The 17,132-nt window shown below is 42.1% G+C and overlaps 1 protein-coding gene across 1 annotated transcript in view; it reads left to right on the forward strand.

Moving 5' to 3' along the window:
* ATRN (attractin) overlaps positions 1 to 17,132 on the forward strand; it is a 273,056-nt gene that overhangs the window by 238,017 nt on the left and 17,907 nt on the right. Inside the window, exon 27 of the mRNA XM_048846395.2 lies at positions 12,427 to 12,534. Coding sequence (XP_048702352.2) covers positions 12,427 to 12,534 — 108 coding nt within the window. The remainder of the gene's footprint in view (positions 1 to 12,426; positions 12,535 to 17,132) is intronic.

A 17,132-nucleotide genomic window follows, 5' to 3' on the forward strand; every position in this document is an offset into this window, starting at 1 on the left:
CAATCTTTTGTGAGAAGGTGTATTGTTTTTTTCTCCCTGCTGAACATTCTGTGTTAGCAAAAGAGTCAATAACATAATAAATTTTACCATGCTTTTTAGAGTTAATTTGCTTGTGATACAAAACAGCAGATTGGAAAAACATGGTTATGCTTGTATATAAGGTGGTGTCATATGTACACATACATATACTGTTTAGAAGCACAAACTTTAACAACCACTGCTTCCCATTAACATAACATAACATAACAAAAGAAAAGCGTATAAAATTAAACCAAAATAAATTTTAAATACAGGTCCATGCAAATACTTTGAGGGTATTAAACTTTCATGATGCTTTGTTGTGTTTGGGAGCCAAAGGTGGAAACCTGTTGAAAACGTGGAAACCTGTTGAAATCGTTTGGTTAGCTTTATGCGTAAATTGTTATTTTTAAACATTTTTGCTATCTCATTCTTATAACTATATTTAAAAGTGCAAACAAGTTTATAAAAACCCAAACAAGAAATTGACATTTTGTTAATATTCTCTTTACCTTAATGTTGAGGTTTCCCCTTAAATTTTTTCTTTGAATAACAAATTAAAAAAGAAAACAAAACAGTGATTAATAAAAGAGAATTCTTTTTGTTTGCAATTGCATTATTTGTTGAGGCAGAACTATATGTACATATATTTATAATTGAGACCTTGTTGAACTTGGGGGAAAAAATGACATTATGATGGTTATACCCCAACCATAATATTAAAATGGTGTGGTACCACTTTATATATATAACTTTACAAAGTAAGGCAAACAAAAAATAAAAAGGGTTAAACATTTGAATAATCAAATTATTGCCTTATTTAAGACTTTTAACAAAAATTGATAAAGAATATATTAATATATGCCAAATCGATTGTATTAATTGGTAACAAAGAATTTTGCATTACTTTATATTTAACATTATTTTAAAACTCTGATATATGGAGATAAGAAAAGCCCATGTTTCAAATATTAGTGAGTGGTTAGGATTAGAAGCAGAGTGTGCATTTCTGTTGTTTGGCAACCATATCTTCAAGAAAGTTAGGAATAATTCCAGCTTTTGCATTCCTGAAGGGTTAAAATAATTAATTTACTGGATTTATTTAAAGTAAAGTTTTTACCTTGTTTTCTTTTTGTTTCTTGTTTTGTACTGTTTTCAGTTGCTTTATCTTTTGGAGGTTTCTGTAAAAACTATAACTTTTAGCACAGAGAAAGAGTCCAAGTGAGGAGAGGCAGGGGGAAGGTGAAGAGCTACCTAGGGTAAGGGGACTGTTTCCCCCTTACTAACATTCAGTGGGGGTGTTTTAGTTGCTAGCTCCCAGTACTAAAAGCTAGAACAGAACAGAGAGAAGCCTTAGCACTGGCTAAGGCGGTAATAGACCAACAGGCAGCAGAAGCTAAGAAACCCCCTACTATTTATGTCCCACGGGAGCAGAAGGTCACAGAGTTTGGTGGCTTCCTGACAAGATCAGGAGACATTACGGTATAGGAGTGGGTCAAGTCTGTGAAGGCGGCCCTGCGTGTGCTAAGAGTACTTGAAGACGATTGTGTAGACTTTGTAGAGGAGCACCTCAAGGGCCAGGCCAAGGCCACAGTAAAGTTCATGGCAGTGGCAGACAAAAAAGATGTGGAAAAGGTATTTGAACTCCTCCTAGAAGTGTATGGAGACAAGGTACCTATTGGAACCCGACTAAAGGAGTTCTTTGAGAGAAAGCAGGAGCCTAGTGAAACTGTCCAGGCATATGTGTATGACCTCCAGGAGAGAATGAGCAAAGTGGAGCGGCGAGACTCTCAACGAGTTCCAGACCCAGATATGGTTCTGAAAGAGCAGTTAGTGCTGGGGCTCCAGGATGATTCCCTCCGCCACAAAATGAAAAGGAGGTTTAAGGAAGAGCCCAGTAAGAAGTTCCATGAACTCATGCAGGCTGCCATTATGTGGTCAGAAGAAGAGGAAGTTCCTGTGGCTGTCTCTGTCACAGGAACTTCCTCTTCTTCTGACCACATAATGGCAGCCTGCATGAGTTCATGGAACTTCTTACTGGGCCTAACCCCCGTACACGAAGTGCGAGCCTAGTGAATGCAGCTGCTGGGGAAAAGGCCCTGCCCCAAACACAGTTAACACTGGAAAGTTTAAGTGAGGCTGTCCAAAAACTGGTGGTCCAACAGGAGGAGATGATAAAAGTGATAACTGAGTTAATGAAAAAAAAAATCCCATTAGTATGTCAAAGTATCTAAGGGCACCGGGATCCCGAAGAGCCCCACTAAAGGATGAGCTGGGAAGGTACATCTGTTACACTTGTGAAAGGCCAGGGCATACTAGCCGGGAATGTCCGCTGAGAAGGAGAACAGAGTCCCAGACACTGAAAACCAATAGGGCACCAGGAGTGAGTGGTCCATCTACAGTAGAAGGCCAAGCAGTGGCAGAAGGATTCCTAGGCCTCTTCTTGGTGGAAAATCACTCTGCATACAGTGTTGAAAGGAATGTGGGCAATGCCAGCATATCTAGTGACTTCTGTAAGTGAGCATTTGGAGATTGTCTACTGAAGTATGTATAGCAGGGGTGAAGACCAGATGTTTGTTAGATACTGGCTCAGAAGTCACCACCATTACTGAGTCGCATTTTCAAAAATATTTGAAAGACAAGGAGCTGACCATGCACAGCACACGGTTTGTACGTCTAACAGCAGTTAATGGACTGGCAATCCCAGTGGTGGGATTCCTCAAAGCAGACATAGACTACATGGGCCAGACACTGCCAGGGAAATGCATCTTCATCCTGAAAGACAAAGACTCTGAACGGAGCCATATGAGAGAAGGCATCCCAGGGATGAACATCATTAGTGAGCTGAAGGAGCTACCGTTGCCAGTAGAAGGAACTAGGAGGATGAACCGTCATGGGCACTCTAAGAAGAATGCTGTGCTGAGTAGAGTACTGGCTCGAGCACAGAGACAAAACCATTCATTGGGCCCTGCGGGGCAGATTGGAAATGTTAAAGTGGGCAGAAAACAGAAGACTGTTATTCCTCCTCAGAGAGGGAAGATCCTTGACGAACACTGCTGTGTATCAGAAAATACTAATAGATGTCTAGCTCTTGTAGAGCCTACATCTGGGATAAACCTACCTAATGGACTTCAGTCAACCAATGTACTGACTAGTGCCATCAAAGGAAGAGTACCAGTGAGTCTTCTAAACTCAAGCATGAAGACTGTGGAGTTGCAGCTTGAGGAGGTGATCCCTCAGGTGAAGGTAACATTTGGGGAGAGGGGAGAACAAGTTACCTTTCCTCAGGAAAGATGTGGTGGGAGATCGCTAGTTCCAGTTCAGGCGGCATGCCAAGGGCTAATTCCTGCACAGGTGGCTAACTTAAGGATGTTGCCAGAGAAGTGTCAAGAAGCCTTTTCAAAGGATGAGGTGACCAATTTCGATGACTGGGTCAAAGGTGTCTGTGACAGGCCAAAGACAGCCAACAAAGTTGTTCTCAGTACAACTAAAGACACAGCCCACAGTAGGAAAAGGACTCATGATCATAAGTCCAGTGGGGCTCTCATCAGACCTGGTGACTGTGTACCAGTTCGTAGCCACAGACACCAGAGGCGTAATAAAATACAAGACAATTGGGATCCAAATCCCCACACTGTGGTCACCCACAACAATCCCGAACTTCCAGTGTACGCTATCCAGCCTGAACAAGGAGGTCCTGAGAGAGTAGTACATAGGGACCAGCTAAAGCATTGGACTTTTAGTCTTACCAGGGTCCGTAGGAGGCATAGAGCAGCATTTCCCGAGGAGACTAAAACCAATGGGGTAAACCCAAACCCTAACGAGAATTGCCAGGTCCCTCAAACTGACCCAGTATTACCCGAGGATAGGGAAATAAAAAATGTGAGTAATGAAGCACCAGTTTAAGAAGGTCCCAGAGGGCTAATAAGGGTGTACTTCCTGTTCGATTTAGAGATAATTGTTATTGGTTCTGTGTAGTGTTTTAATGAATATTGTTATGTATAGTATGAAGAAGTAGATGTGGAATGTTAAATATGTTAAATGTTCTTTTGATAATTGTTAATGGGTTTTTGATATGATATGATGTGGGTATATGTTGTTACTATGGGGCCCGGATGTACTGGTGTGAATATTGTGGCTGTGGCAGAATTTTAGCAACGGGTAATGTAAGGGGACTCTTGCCCCCTTACTAACATTCAGTGGGGGTGTTTTAATTGCTACCTCCCAGTACTAAAAGGAGCAAGGGGCAATGGGGAATCAGGACCCTGAGACTGCCAGTCCCTAGGAGCAATGGGGAGAGGCCAATGCTCCAGGTCAGCCCGAATGACAGGGCGAGCAGACTAATTGGGGAGTCAGGAGGCCAGGGAGGTCCCATCCTCCATGTGAGCTGGAATTGCCTGGGTCGGACAGAGTGGGGCCAAGCTAAGGAGAAAGCAGGGGCCCAAGCGGAGCTGGGGAGCAGAGTTGTGCCAATCCAGAGGGACCAGAAAAGCAACCCAGAGAGAGCAGACCCTGGCCTGGGAGCAGAGCTGCAGCCCCAAAGCCAGAGGCACAGCCCAGAAAGAGCAGACCTGTCCTGGGAGCAGAGCTGCAGCAACCAGAGCCAGAGGGTCCAGAGAAGCAGCCCAGGGAGCTGGAGGCAGGGCAGCAGCTGTGCTGAGGCAGAGTGGAGCTGGAGCTAAGACAGAGTGGGGCTGGGGCTGGAGCAGGAGCAGTCTGGAGCCGGGTGTCGGGAGCAGCTGGGAAGAGTGAGGGGGGACCCTGGGCAGTGGGCCCAGCACAGGGAGATGCCTTAGCCAGGAGGCTCTGCAGGCCAGACTCAGAGGGGGATTGGTAACCCTGACAGGGCAGGGGCAACGCTGCAAAGAAGGGCCCTGCCACCTAGAGCCTGAGAGCGTGTGGCCACCACCAGAGCAAGTGTCCAACCCACGGCATCGCTGCAGCACAGACAAGGCCTGAGAAGGAGGCCGGGGACTTACAAGGAACAGACTGTGAACTGCCCTGACGTTCCAGAGACACTGTTTGTGAAGTTCCCTGCCACAGAGCTGGGTGATGTGTTTCCTTTAACCTTTCCCATTTTTCCTTATTCTTTTTCAAATTAATTGTTGATTAAATAACTTGCATTTGCTTCAAATTGTATATAATGATCAGTGGGTAGAGAAGTGCCCAGTGCAGATAGAGTACCCCGGAATGAGGACACCCTAGCCCCTGTCCTAGGTAACCACAGCAGGGTTGGGGTTCGAGCCCCCCAGGAATCCTGGGCCCAGCCTTGTTGGGGTTACGAAGACTCTGCCAGATAGGAGAGTGGAAGGGGAGTCCTCAGGGGCAGAGAGGCCACTGGGTAAAGGAAGTGGGAGCGAGGACCCAGATCCTTTCGCTAGCCCACTTCACCGGGCTAGTGCAGAAGCCAGGAAAGTTCCCCACAATAGTGGGACTATTCCCCCGCTTACACTAGGAGGGTAGTGAGACTTGAGCCAAGAGAGATTAACTCTTAAAGTACAGGCAGCAGCAGCAAGTTTAGAAAACTGATAACGGATATAAAAGCAAACATACTGGTATGTAAAAATATTTGAGAAAGGAGGTTATATTTTTAACTGAGTGCGAAGTATGGTTTCAATTTGTTAGTCTCTAAGGTGCCACAAGTACTCCTGTTCTTTTTGCAGATACAGACCCCCAAGCTTTCGTTGCCCAGGAATAAATACATCTTGGGTTATTTTAATAAATCAAGCCTGCAACCTAGATAGCCATTTTTCACTGTCTCCTGCAATACTCTGCCATTGCAAGACTCTTGGACAGTTTCCCTAAGTTCTCATGCTCTTTCTTCTCAGATCAGTAACACATCAATATTAACATGGGGTTTCCCCACCACTGGGGTGTCAGTTCACATATATGCAGTTCTGGGAATTACAGCTGCTAGATTTTAAAGAGCCACTGATCTGAAACAGTGTCGTTTCTTCAACATCAACTTGCTATCTTGGGCCCATATGAGGGGCACCCCCCAATTGTTGTACATTCTTGATACCCTCTTCTTCCCACCACATTGCTGTCTGCTCAGTTTGTTCCTGTCGGATAGTTTTAGTCTCTTGTTGTACCAAAGCCTTGGGGCTCTGTTTCCATGCCAACTGCTCTGTAATCTCTTTAGCTTGCAATGCTCAGTATGAATTAGACTTGCACATGTTCCACTGATTTAAAAAATGTAATTACATGAATACTGAGTATTGGCCGGTCCAAACTGCGGTGTATATTACATCATATCATGAACATACAGTACATTTTGACTTAAAGTTTTCATTTAGGGCATAAGTGGTTTAAAACACTTCTGTAACCCTATCAATTAGGTATTCTATAAACAAAAACGCTGTTTAAAAGTGATTAAGGTTGGTTGTGTGACTTCCCACAAAGCAAATCACTGAAAGCAAGGCAATTCCAAGTTATGGGACATCTCTTTACCATAACCTAATACCCACATAGCATGTTTCCACTGACAAACTTTGCATTTTCACTCGAATCTTCTTTTCTCTCTCCAGATAAGAACACACACTACACATGCAAAATCTGTCTCCTTAGCACTGTAACACAAAACTGTCATTAAAACATCAACCACATTGACAGTCATTCAGCAGGGATATATGTGCACAGATTAAGTGTACAAAATGTGTCTCTCTTGGGGAAAAATAAGGTCTTAATTAAGGAATATTTATTTCTAGAACCCATTTTCATAGTGGATCTTATTATTCTTTGTTACATGATTTACTCTGTACAAATATGAAAAGCAACCAGTCTTTACATCAGCAGGCTTAATCCGTAAATAGGGCAATATCATTAAAATATGCACACAGGCTGAACTGTCAAACTTCAACTGGTACAGTTTAAGTACGTAAGCTATATTTGTTGGGTTGCCTTTTGAAGGGACATCCTTATGCTTAGATGAGCTGTCAGTCTGTTTGAAACTGGGAGTGGTTTTCCATCTTAAAATATGACCATACAGTTATTGACATAGAGCCAGACTTTATTCTGAAATAGATGTCTGTTGTAATAACTGACAATAATAGCCAGCATTTATACAGTATTCCACATATTCAGATTACTCATACTGAGAGGTGCAATCCTTTGTTGAAATGATGGTAGTTGCAGAGCTAAATCCTTATCCAATTCTGAAAATGTAGGCAGTAATGTCACTTCAAAGTTGTGTGCATTTTCACAGTGTTGTCAGAATTTTATCCCATAAAGTTGCTGTTGATTTCAACAGGCGTGATGAACTTTAGTAAACTAAACTTACTTGTAAGAGTTAGTTCATTCTTCTTTTGGACATCTTTTTCAGGACAGCTTGTTCTCTGATTTTACAGCTGCTATACAAAGCACTTCATGATAGCTGAAGGGGACAATTATGGGAACGACTACTCAACAATGTGCTTCACACTTGCTTTAGTTTGCGATCTGCTGAGTGTATTTTAAGTGTTCTAAAACTCTGGAGGTTTAAAGAAAAGGAGTACTTGTGGCACCTTAGAGACTAACCAATTTATTTGAGCATGAGCTTTCGTGAGCTACAGCTCACTTCTCATGCTCAAATAAATTGGTTAGTCTCTAAGGTGCCACAAGTACTCCTTTTCTTTTTGCGAATACAGACTAACACGGCTGTTACTCTGAAATCTGGAGGTTTAGTAGATCAGTGAGTGGTTCCTTACCACTGCTGGGTTTGCCTGGCAAGTAGTTAAAAAGATCATCATAGGCACAGAAAATCTATTTCTAGGATTTCCCTTTAAGTTGTTTGTGGTGATGTCTAGAATCAGTGCTATTATATAGCTTGTTGTTTTTTGCTAATCTTTTAGAAATCAGACCTAGATTTGCTATTTTCTTTTTTAATTTTGTGTTGGTGAAAGGTGCTGGATTGAAATCCTACAAATTGAAGTCCTCTGTCCATAGAAGAGGCATAGTGGTCTGAGCCTCACCACATCATCCTGGGGAGAATTCTGTGCCAAAAAATTAAAAATTCTGCACACAATATTTTAAAATTCTGTATATTTTATTTGTCAAAATAACATAATGTAATAACACCAGTAATTTATTTCAAAATACCTGTCAACAAGTATGTCAACAATACACACAACAACAAAAAAGATCTTCCCCTCCCCACCCGCCCCAGAGTAGAGAGTTAAAGAAATACCTATGACAACCCAGTTCCACTTGGGGGTACTTGGGGCTGCGTGGGACCCCCAGAGCCCAGACACCTGCACTCCCCTCCCCCCGGAGCCCAGACACTCACACCCGCCCTGGAGCCCAGGCATGGGGTCCCCCCCAAAGCCTAAACATCCACACCACCCTTCCCCCAGAGTCCAGCCGTGGACATCCCCAGAGACCAGACACCTGTACCCTCTTCCCCCCAGAGCCTAGCCACGAGGCATCCCCAGAATCATAGAATCATAGAATATCAGGATTGGAAGGGACCTCAGGAGGTCATCTAGTCCAACTCCCTGCTTAAAGCAGGACCAATCCCCATCCCAGCCAGGGCTTTGTCAAGTCTGACCTTAAAAACCTCTAAGGAAGGAGATTCCACCACCTCCCTAGGTAATGCATTCCAGTGTTTCACCACCCTCCTAGTGAAAAAGTTTTTCCTAATATCCAACCTGAACCTCCCCCACTGCAACTTGAGACCATTACTCCTTGTTCTGTCATCTGCTACCACTGGGAACAATCTAGATCCATCCTCTTTGGAACCCCCTTTCAGGTCGGTGAAAGCAGCTATCAAATCCCACCTCATTCTTCTCTTCTGCAGACTAAATAATCCCAGTTCCCTCAGCCTCTCCTCATAACTCATATGCTCCAGCCCCCTAATCTTTTTGTTGCCCATCCTTCTTGTAGTGTGGAGCCCAAAACTGGACACAGTATTCAGATGAGACCTCACCAATGCTGAATGGAGGGGAATGATTACGTCCCTCGATCTGCTGGCAATGCTCCTACTTATACAGCCCAAAATGCCGCTAGCCTTCTTGGCAACAAGGACACACTGTCGACTCATATCCAGCTTCTCATCCACTGTAACCCCTAGGTCCTTTTCTGCAGAACTGCTGCCTAGCCACTCGGTCCCTAGTCTGTAGCAGTGCATGGGATTCTTCTATCCTAAGTGCAGGACTCTGCACTTGTCCTTGTTGAACCTCATCAGATTTCTTTTGGCCCAATCCTCTAATTTGTCTAGGTCCCTCTGTATCCTATCCCTACCCTCCAGCGTATCTATCCAGAGCCTACACACCCACACCCCTCTGCCCCCCAGACACCCACACCCCACTCCCCCCAGAGCCCAGCTCTGGGGCAGCACCCGTCCCAGATACCTGCACCCCCAGAGCCTTTAGTCCACCCCAGCTTCTTTACTGTCCAGCCAGGGAACGTGGTGTGGTGTGGCCCTGTCCATCCTCACTGTTTGTCAGAGCTGGGTCTCCTGTCCCTGGGAGAATGAGGATCAAACCAGCAGCCAGAACATGCCGCCTCTATCCTTGTGGGCTGGGCATTCTGTTCACTAAGAGCCGGGCTCTGCAGCGTCCAGCAGCCCACAGTGGGAGCCAGAAGCTCAGCAGCCCCAGTTCTGCAGGAAAAACGTGAAATTGTGCACAAATTCTGCATTAAGAAAAGGAGTACTTGTGGCACCTTAGAGACTAACCAATTTATCTGAGCATAAGCTTTCGTGAGCTACAGCTCACTTCATCAGATGCATTCATGAGTATGCATCCCTTGAAGTGAGCTGTAGCTCACGAAAGCTTATGCTCAGATAAATTGGTTAGTCTCTAAGGTGCCACAAGTCCTCCTTTTCTTTTTGCAAATACAGACTAACACGGCTGTTACTCTGAAATTCTGTATTGCGCAGTGGTGCAGAATTCCCCCAGGAGTACAGTGTGTCTCAACTCTAGGAATGAGAGGAGAGGTCTTTTAGTCTTCTGTTTAGTGCCTTAGCTGATACTGCCCACAAGAGTGCAAAACCTGATGATGATTTGTATGATGCATATACTGATCCATGGGAACTGCAGTAAAAGAGCTTTTCACATAAAGCACCAAACTGAAACAAGACTAGATAGCAGAGATTGTTGGTCACTACTGACCTTGTCTATATTCACACCAGTGACCTGCAGATGAAAAGCTATGTATCCTATTTCAAATTCACCAAGTCAATGTTTTCGCTCCCCACTTCCTGTCTGTTTGTGGGTGGAAATGGCAGAGTAGAAAAGAGATGGGGAACAAGGATGTTCTTCAGCTTGGTCAGCAATGAATGAGTTGAGCAGAAGTCAGCTGGACATGAGAGGAAGAGGGACAGAAGGAGGTGCTCTGTTTAAAGAAAATACAGAAATTATGGCTCTCAAGGCCTGTCGGCTAACCCTAAATTTGTTCCCTGTGCTGGTATGTTATATCCTTTTCTGCCACCCTGCGACTGTTGTCTTAGGTTGGTTGAGAAAAGGACTCATTTTATTTTGTTTGCAAATTGCGTAACACATCTTGAGTCCTGTAAATAATAATTAGTTGATTTTTTGACCTACCGATAGTAAAAACATTTAAAAGAGGAGGGGGGAAGTATTTTAACTTGCAATCTTTAACATCTCACTAGTCTAGCTTTTTGAGTATAGAATAAATTTAGTACTTATAGAGTTGTAGTTACTAGTTCTCCAAGACGGTGATAGCTCATCTTGGGAAAGCCCAGAAGAGTTGCACCAAATATTATGGAATAATGTGCTGTGAACAAACTGTATCCAGGAGAATGGAAACTGATTTCAGATCCAAGCAGTCCGTGCTCATTAACCTGGGAAGGCAAGAGGACTAGGGTGAAACAACAAGTACCTGTCCCTGGGAGGCCAGCAGGTTATGACATATCATTCCTATTAACTGAATATGACGGATTGGCCTAGTAAGCCATTGCATCTGAAACTAACTTGTTATAAAAACAGTACAGCAAGTCAAGACTGACTTACATGGGATTTAAGCCAGGCCTGTCAAACCTAGCAAATGGAAATGGTCATGCATTTCAGGTAATGGCTAAACATATTACAAGTATTACAAGCTAGAATGTCAGAACCCTGTTTGCTCCAGGCCAGACCGTGCTAGCAGTGGTGGAGTTAAGGAAATTTCCTTGTAACTGCTGCCATACAGGAAACAACATTGGTTGGGTACGGAAGAGCTCACAGTTGGAAATTATACTTTACTTTATTCCATTGTTACCATAGAGTAACAATATTATTCTGGAGGCAGCTGAACAGACATGAGAAGGCTGGAGGCAGTAAAGATAAGTTCTTCAGAAGATGGCAGTTGTATAGTGGAATGATTTTAAGACAAATTAAGTTAGAAGGAGAGTAGGATGTGAAATCAGGATATGGGATTGGCTGCAATTCATAAGATTATGATGGTGAGGACATTGCAGAAGACAGATGATAGGATGCCGGTGAAAATAGTACAAGTACAAACAAAGTGAGTCAGACCTAGAGGCCAACCACCAACTATAGGGTGGGACATCATCTGGAGGGACATGACCAAGCCCTGGACAGGAATGAATGGTGATACGTACTGTTCCATATGTCAGCAAAGTTGCTTTGGGATTAGAAGTAGTAGTTATAGTAAGGTAATACTATAGGTAATAGTAATGCAAAAGTGAAATACTAAATACTGTAAGTATATAAATCAGAGGGATTTCATTAGTATGCTGATCTTTAAGTGGCTGATGCTATTTGTTTCCAATGTGTCATATCACTGTTCCATTATTTACAGGCAGTGTGCCACATCATTCCCAGTCCTGCTGGAATTGATGTTTGACACCTACATCTCGTTACCAATCACTTGATCTGCAGTTAGTGCAAAGGACTTTTAACCACAGGAGCTAAAAAGGATATCTTTCCATACTACTGCTAAACTAAAGTTGGAACTGCAGTCTGCCACTTAGAGACTGCCATTGTATGTCTGAGAGCGAACCATAACACTAAAACTCAACTTGTAAAGAGAACAATGTGTTTTAGGGGCTTCTAAAGATTTATTCAGGAACGTGTATTGTATTTGAATAAAACATATTCCTGCAAGCCATACTTGCTGTTCACAGATACATTTGGCATGTTTAGACTAATACACAGGACTGTTTAATGTTAATTTGTGGTATACCAATATGGTAAGTACACTGGCAGCTGTCTGATTTGTGTAGACTTACAAAATTTTCAGAGTGGAGTTACTTAGACCTGTTTATATTTATACAATTGGTTTTATTTAGAAATTGTTCTCATCAGGTTCCCTTGTGTCATCTTTATGCCCAGTGAAAGCATCAGGAATTTGTTTTGAAATGTTTGCATGCTGGAGTCCATATCTTTCCATATTCAGTAAAATCTGTCAAACATTTTTGTATTCTATATGTTGGAACAGTGTATTAATATCTCTGTGTTTATTCACTAGCAACTACTCCGTGAGATGCAACAGATGGCTAGCCGTCCCTTTGCCTCCATCAATGTTGCCTTAGAAACAGATGAAGAGCCGCCTGATCTCATTGGAGGAAGCATAAAGGTTAGAGTTCATGCTGTTTGGATGGTCCTACCTGTAATTAATCTTCATGGATGTTTTTTCTCAACTGTGGATAAAGCAGTAATGGAAATCTGCTGCTCATTGGCAACCTGTAGGAAACTATAAGCACTTGAAAGCTTATATGAAAGCTTATGTATTGTTTTGACTTCATGTTGTGCCTTTAGGTTATGCATTTCCATCTTTTGGACTACACTGGTGTTAATAAAAGTTACATCAATTTTTAGTTTTTATGCTTGTAATGAAGAAGGACACAGCTTAACGCAGCAGAACAGTTGGATGGAAATAGCTGTGGGTGCTGCAAATAGAAGCAGTTCTTGTGAGGTCTCTCCCAAGGAACAGAAGAGTAATTGTCTTTGAATTCTGTGGAGATATAAATGTATTTTTTGAAGCAAATAAATGTTCATCACAAAATATGATGCGTACAAAGTAGGAGGAGAGAATTACAAAGTGTCTTTCCCCTAATCTGGAATACTTTTAGATGCAGTATGTTGTAATTGTAGGAATATGCAGAGTTAAAAGGGAAGATGAAGAATTTGAGAGAGATCATGGCTGTGGTAAATTTCTGATGTCAGACCTGTAAACTAGAAAGCAAAGCTAAGCTTTCCTGAGTATAATTTGTCTATCTACTGTACACATGCTTAGCCTATAAGTTTATGGCACTCTCACTTAACAGCCTCGGCACAAAATCTACTTTCCTGCCCTTACAATGATGACAAAAAAATATTTCTTCCATTTAGAATATATGTGGGGTGTGTTTATGTGTGTATATAAAATATAGCAAAAAAAAAAAGATAAAAGAATGTTGAAGTTGCAAAGTCCAGAATTCAGGTGCCAGGAAATGCCAGAATTAGGATGCCCATACGACTTTAGTTCTGCACGTAATGCATATGAATTGATAATCTTTAATTACATGTTCATACTATTTTTTCCATAGGACTTCTGCCTCATTCAGGGCACAGGATGGACAGCTCTCCATAAGTGAGGCAGCAGTTCAATATTACTTTTTAGCCTCACTACTCAATGTGCACCCCCTATCATATTTGCTATATACTGTCCAACTGTTGCATTGCATTTAGAATTAATTTTGTTCATGGAGTTTTCTCAGGTTTGCATTACCATAGCATCTGAGTGGTTCATCAATTTATCTCTGTCTCAGGCAGGGAGGTATGGTCCCTTTTTTTTGTAAGTAGGAAACTGAGCAATAGAGAAAGTACGGCCAAAACTTGCAAGAGTATCCACTAACTTTAAGTGTTTCAATGATTGGGCAACTAGTTTGAGATACTTTTGGGGCCTGAATTTTTGGAACATCAGCTGTACTTTCATTTGAGTTGTGAGTGCTCAGTACTTTTGAATAGTAAGCCCTAGATACGTCCAACTGGTAGGTAGTTTTTGTAATTTCTAAAAGGATGTTAAATAAATGCCTCTGATTTAGAATTGATAGAGAGATGAACCAAAAGACAATCTTTCTGTTAAGATATGGTCCACATCTCTGAAAAAGTTTGATACAAGTTTTAACAAGTTAAGAATTACTTAGAAAAGTTAGATGTCTTCGAGTCAAATGGTGAACTATATTTTAGAATAGTAAAGGAACTGTGTGAGGAGATATGAGCCATTAGTGATCATCTCTGAGAACTCGTGGAGGACAGGAGTGATTCCAGAAAACTGAAAAAGGGCAAATATAGTACCTCTCCATGAAAAGGGGAACAAGGACAAATAAGGGAATTATAGATAAGGCTACAATTTAGTCACGGGTATTTTTAGTGTAAGTCATGAACAGGTCACGAACAATAAACAAAAATTCACAGTCCATGACCGATCCATGACTTACACTAAAAATACCTCTAACTAAATCTTGGGGTCGGTGCACGTCTGGGGCCAGCGGCACCAGCTGCTGGGGGCCACCCAGGGACTGCGGTCGCTCTGAGACTTCTGCCTGGGGCCACGGCCGAGAAGTGGCTGGTTTGGCTGACCCAGAGGCCACTACAGTAGCAGCTGGTATGGCTGTCCCTGGGGCCACCTGGGCAGCTGGCCCTGGAGCCAGGCACACCAGCTGCTGCAGAAGTCACAGAGGTCGCGGAAGGCATGGAATCCGTGACTTCCATGACAGACACAGAGCCCTAAATATAGATCAGTCAGCTTAATTTTGGTATCCAGAAAGATAATGGAGCAAATAATCAAACAATCAATTTGTAAGCATCTAGAGGAAAATAAGGTGATAAATCAAGGACAAATCATGTCAAACCATCCGAATAACCTTCTTTGACATTGCAACAAGCCTTGTGGATGGGCAGGGGAGGCAGTAGATGTGGTATGTCTTGACTTTAGTAAGGCTTTTAGTGCTCTATCACATGACCTTCTCATAAACTAGAGAAATAGAGCCTGGACAAACGTATTATAAGGTGGGTGTGCACTGTTTGGAAAAGCTAACTCAGAGTAGTTATCACTGTTTCACAATCAATCTGGAAGGGCATATCAAGTGGGGTCCCATAGGGGTCTGCCCTGAGTCCAGTTCTATTCAATATCTTCATAAATGATTTGGATAATGGGATAGAGAGTACATTCATAAAGTGTGCAGACAACACCATGCTGGGAGGAGTTGCAAGCACTTTTGATGACGGGATTAGAATTCAAAATGACTTTGACAAACTGCAGAAATGGTCTGAAATAGGATGAAATTCAATAATAACAAATGCATAGTACTACACTTAGGAAGGAATAATACACTGCACAAATACAAAATGGGAAATGACTGCCTAGGGAGGAGTACAGTCGGAAAGGATCTGGAGGTTATAGTAGATCACAGACTAAATGAGCGTCAATAATGTAATACTATTGCAAATAAAGCAAACATCATTCTGGGATGTTTTAGCAGGGGTCTTGTAATCCAGACATGAGAAGTTATTCTTCCACTCTACTCAGTAGCGATAAGGCCTCGATTGGTGTATTGCATTCAGTTTTGGCAACCATACTTCTGGAAAGATGTGGACAAATTGGAGAAAGTCCAGAAGAAAGCAACAAAAATTATTAAAAGTCTGGAAAACATGGCCTATATGAGGAAAGATTGAGAAAAAAGAAGGGTTTTAGTTTGGAGAAGACTGAGGGGGGATGTGATAAGTCTTCAAGTACGTAAAAGGTTGTTATAAACACGAGCGATAAGTTGTTTTTCTTATGACTGAGGACAGGACAAGAAGCAATGGGCTTAAACTGCAGCAAGAGAAAATTAGGTTAGACATTAGGAAAAACTTCTTGATTGTCAGAGTAGTTAAGCGTGGGAACAAATTTCCTAGGGAGTTTGTGGAATCTCCATCATTGGAGGCTTTTAAGAGCAGGTTAGACAAACACCTGTCAAGGATGGTCTAGATAATGCTTCATCATGCCTCAGTGCAGGGGACTGGACTAGGTGACCAACTGAGGTCCCTCCTGGTCCTTCATTTCTATGATTCTTTAACATCATGCATCTGATGAAGTGTGTTCCAGCCCACGAAAGCTTATGTCCAAATAAATCTGTTCGTCTTTAAGGTGCCACCGGACTCCTTGTTGTTTTTGTGGATACAGACTAACATGGCTACCCCTGATACTTTAATACCCTGGATAACCTATTAGGTCTTTTCCATTTTTAGAGTCTGAAGTAGATGGTTACAGAAAGTCTGTATGGAATCAGTTGTCCATATCACACGCGTTATCATAAAAATTGGCACTTTTGTTGTCTCAGCAGAGGCTCCAATGAATGGTTATGGACATTCTTCTCTCCCTGAAAAAAGGTCCCTCCAAATCAAGATCAAAGCATATTGGTGCAGGAAAGCTTGCCTACACAATGCCTGTTTGGTGGCTAAATTACTTGATTTCAGTCTCTGATAAAGTCAGCCCAGCACTACCATAAACATTATTTTTTAAGGGAAATGCAACAACTGTATTATGTGACAGAGATGTGACATATTGGCTTAGTTCACATAGTGTACTTTAAAAATATATTACAGTGGCCTTCTTTTTCACCTGTTGTTTTACACTGTATGTATAACTCACTTGTTTGTATGTTTCCCTCTTAATCTTTTTAGTCTGGGGAAATAAACTGATAGGATTTACAGAAAAGCCAACTTTCTTTAAAACAAAAATAATACTGTAAAAACTATGCATACGTTTATCGTTCGTATGAAAACAGACAGTCTTTGTTAAATTCAAATCAGGGTTAAGAAGTTCAGGCTAGCATGAATTATTAAAATTCTGCTCTGACTTTTCACAGGGTCCATCATCTAAACTAAATTGACATTTACCATGAAAAAATGCCAGTCTTCCTGCAGGCACTTCCCCTTCCCCTCTTTCCATTACTTAGCTTATTTCTAGAAAAACTAATTTAACTGAAAACACCACTCTTGGGGTATTAGCCCAGAACCAGTCGTCGTAGAGCTGTCCTAAACTTTTCTGACTTCATGACAAGTTTGTTTGCAGTTAATATCTTCTGTTCATTTTTTGTTTTCACTTTGGATCTTTCAATATCTGCTCATTTCTTCCTCACCTCTCCTGTTTAGCTTTCTGAACTGACTTTTTTCTGTTCTCTTTATCCTTTCCTTTTGTTTTTTCTT

The sequence above is a fragment of the Caretta caretta genome, chromosome 4 (assembly GCF_965140235.1).
Source record: "Caretta caretta isolate rCarCar2 chromosome 4, rCarCar1.hap1, whole genome shotgun sequence".
NCBI classification, from domain to species: domain Eukaryota; kingdom Metazoa; phylum Chordata; order Testudines; family Cheloniidae; genus Caretta; species Caretta caretta.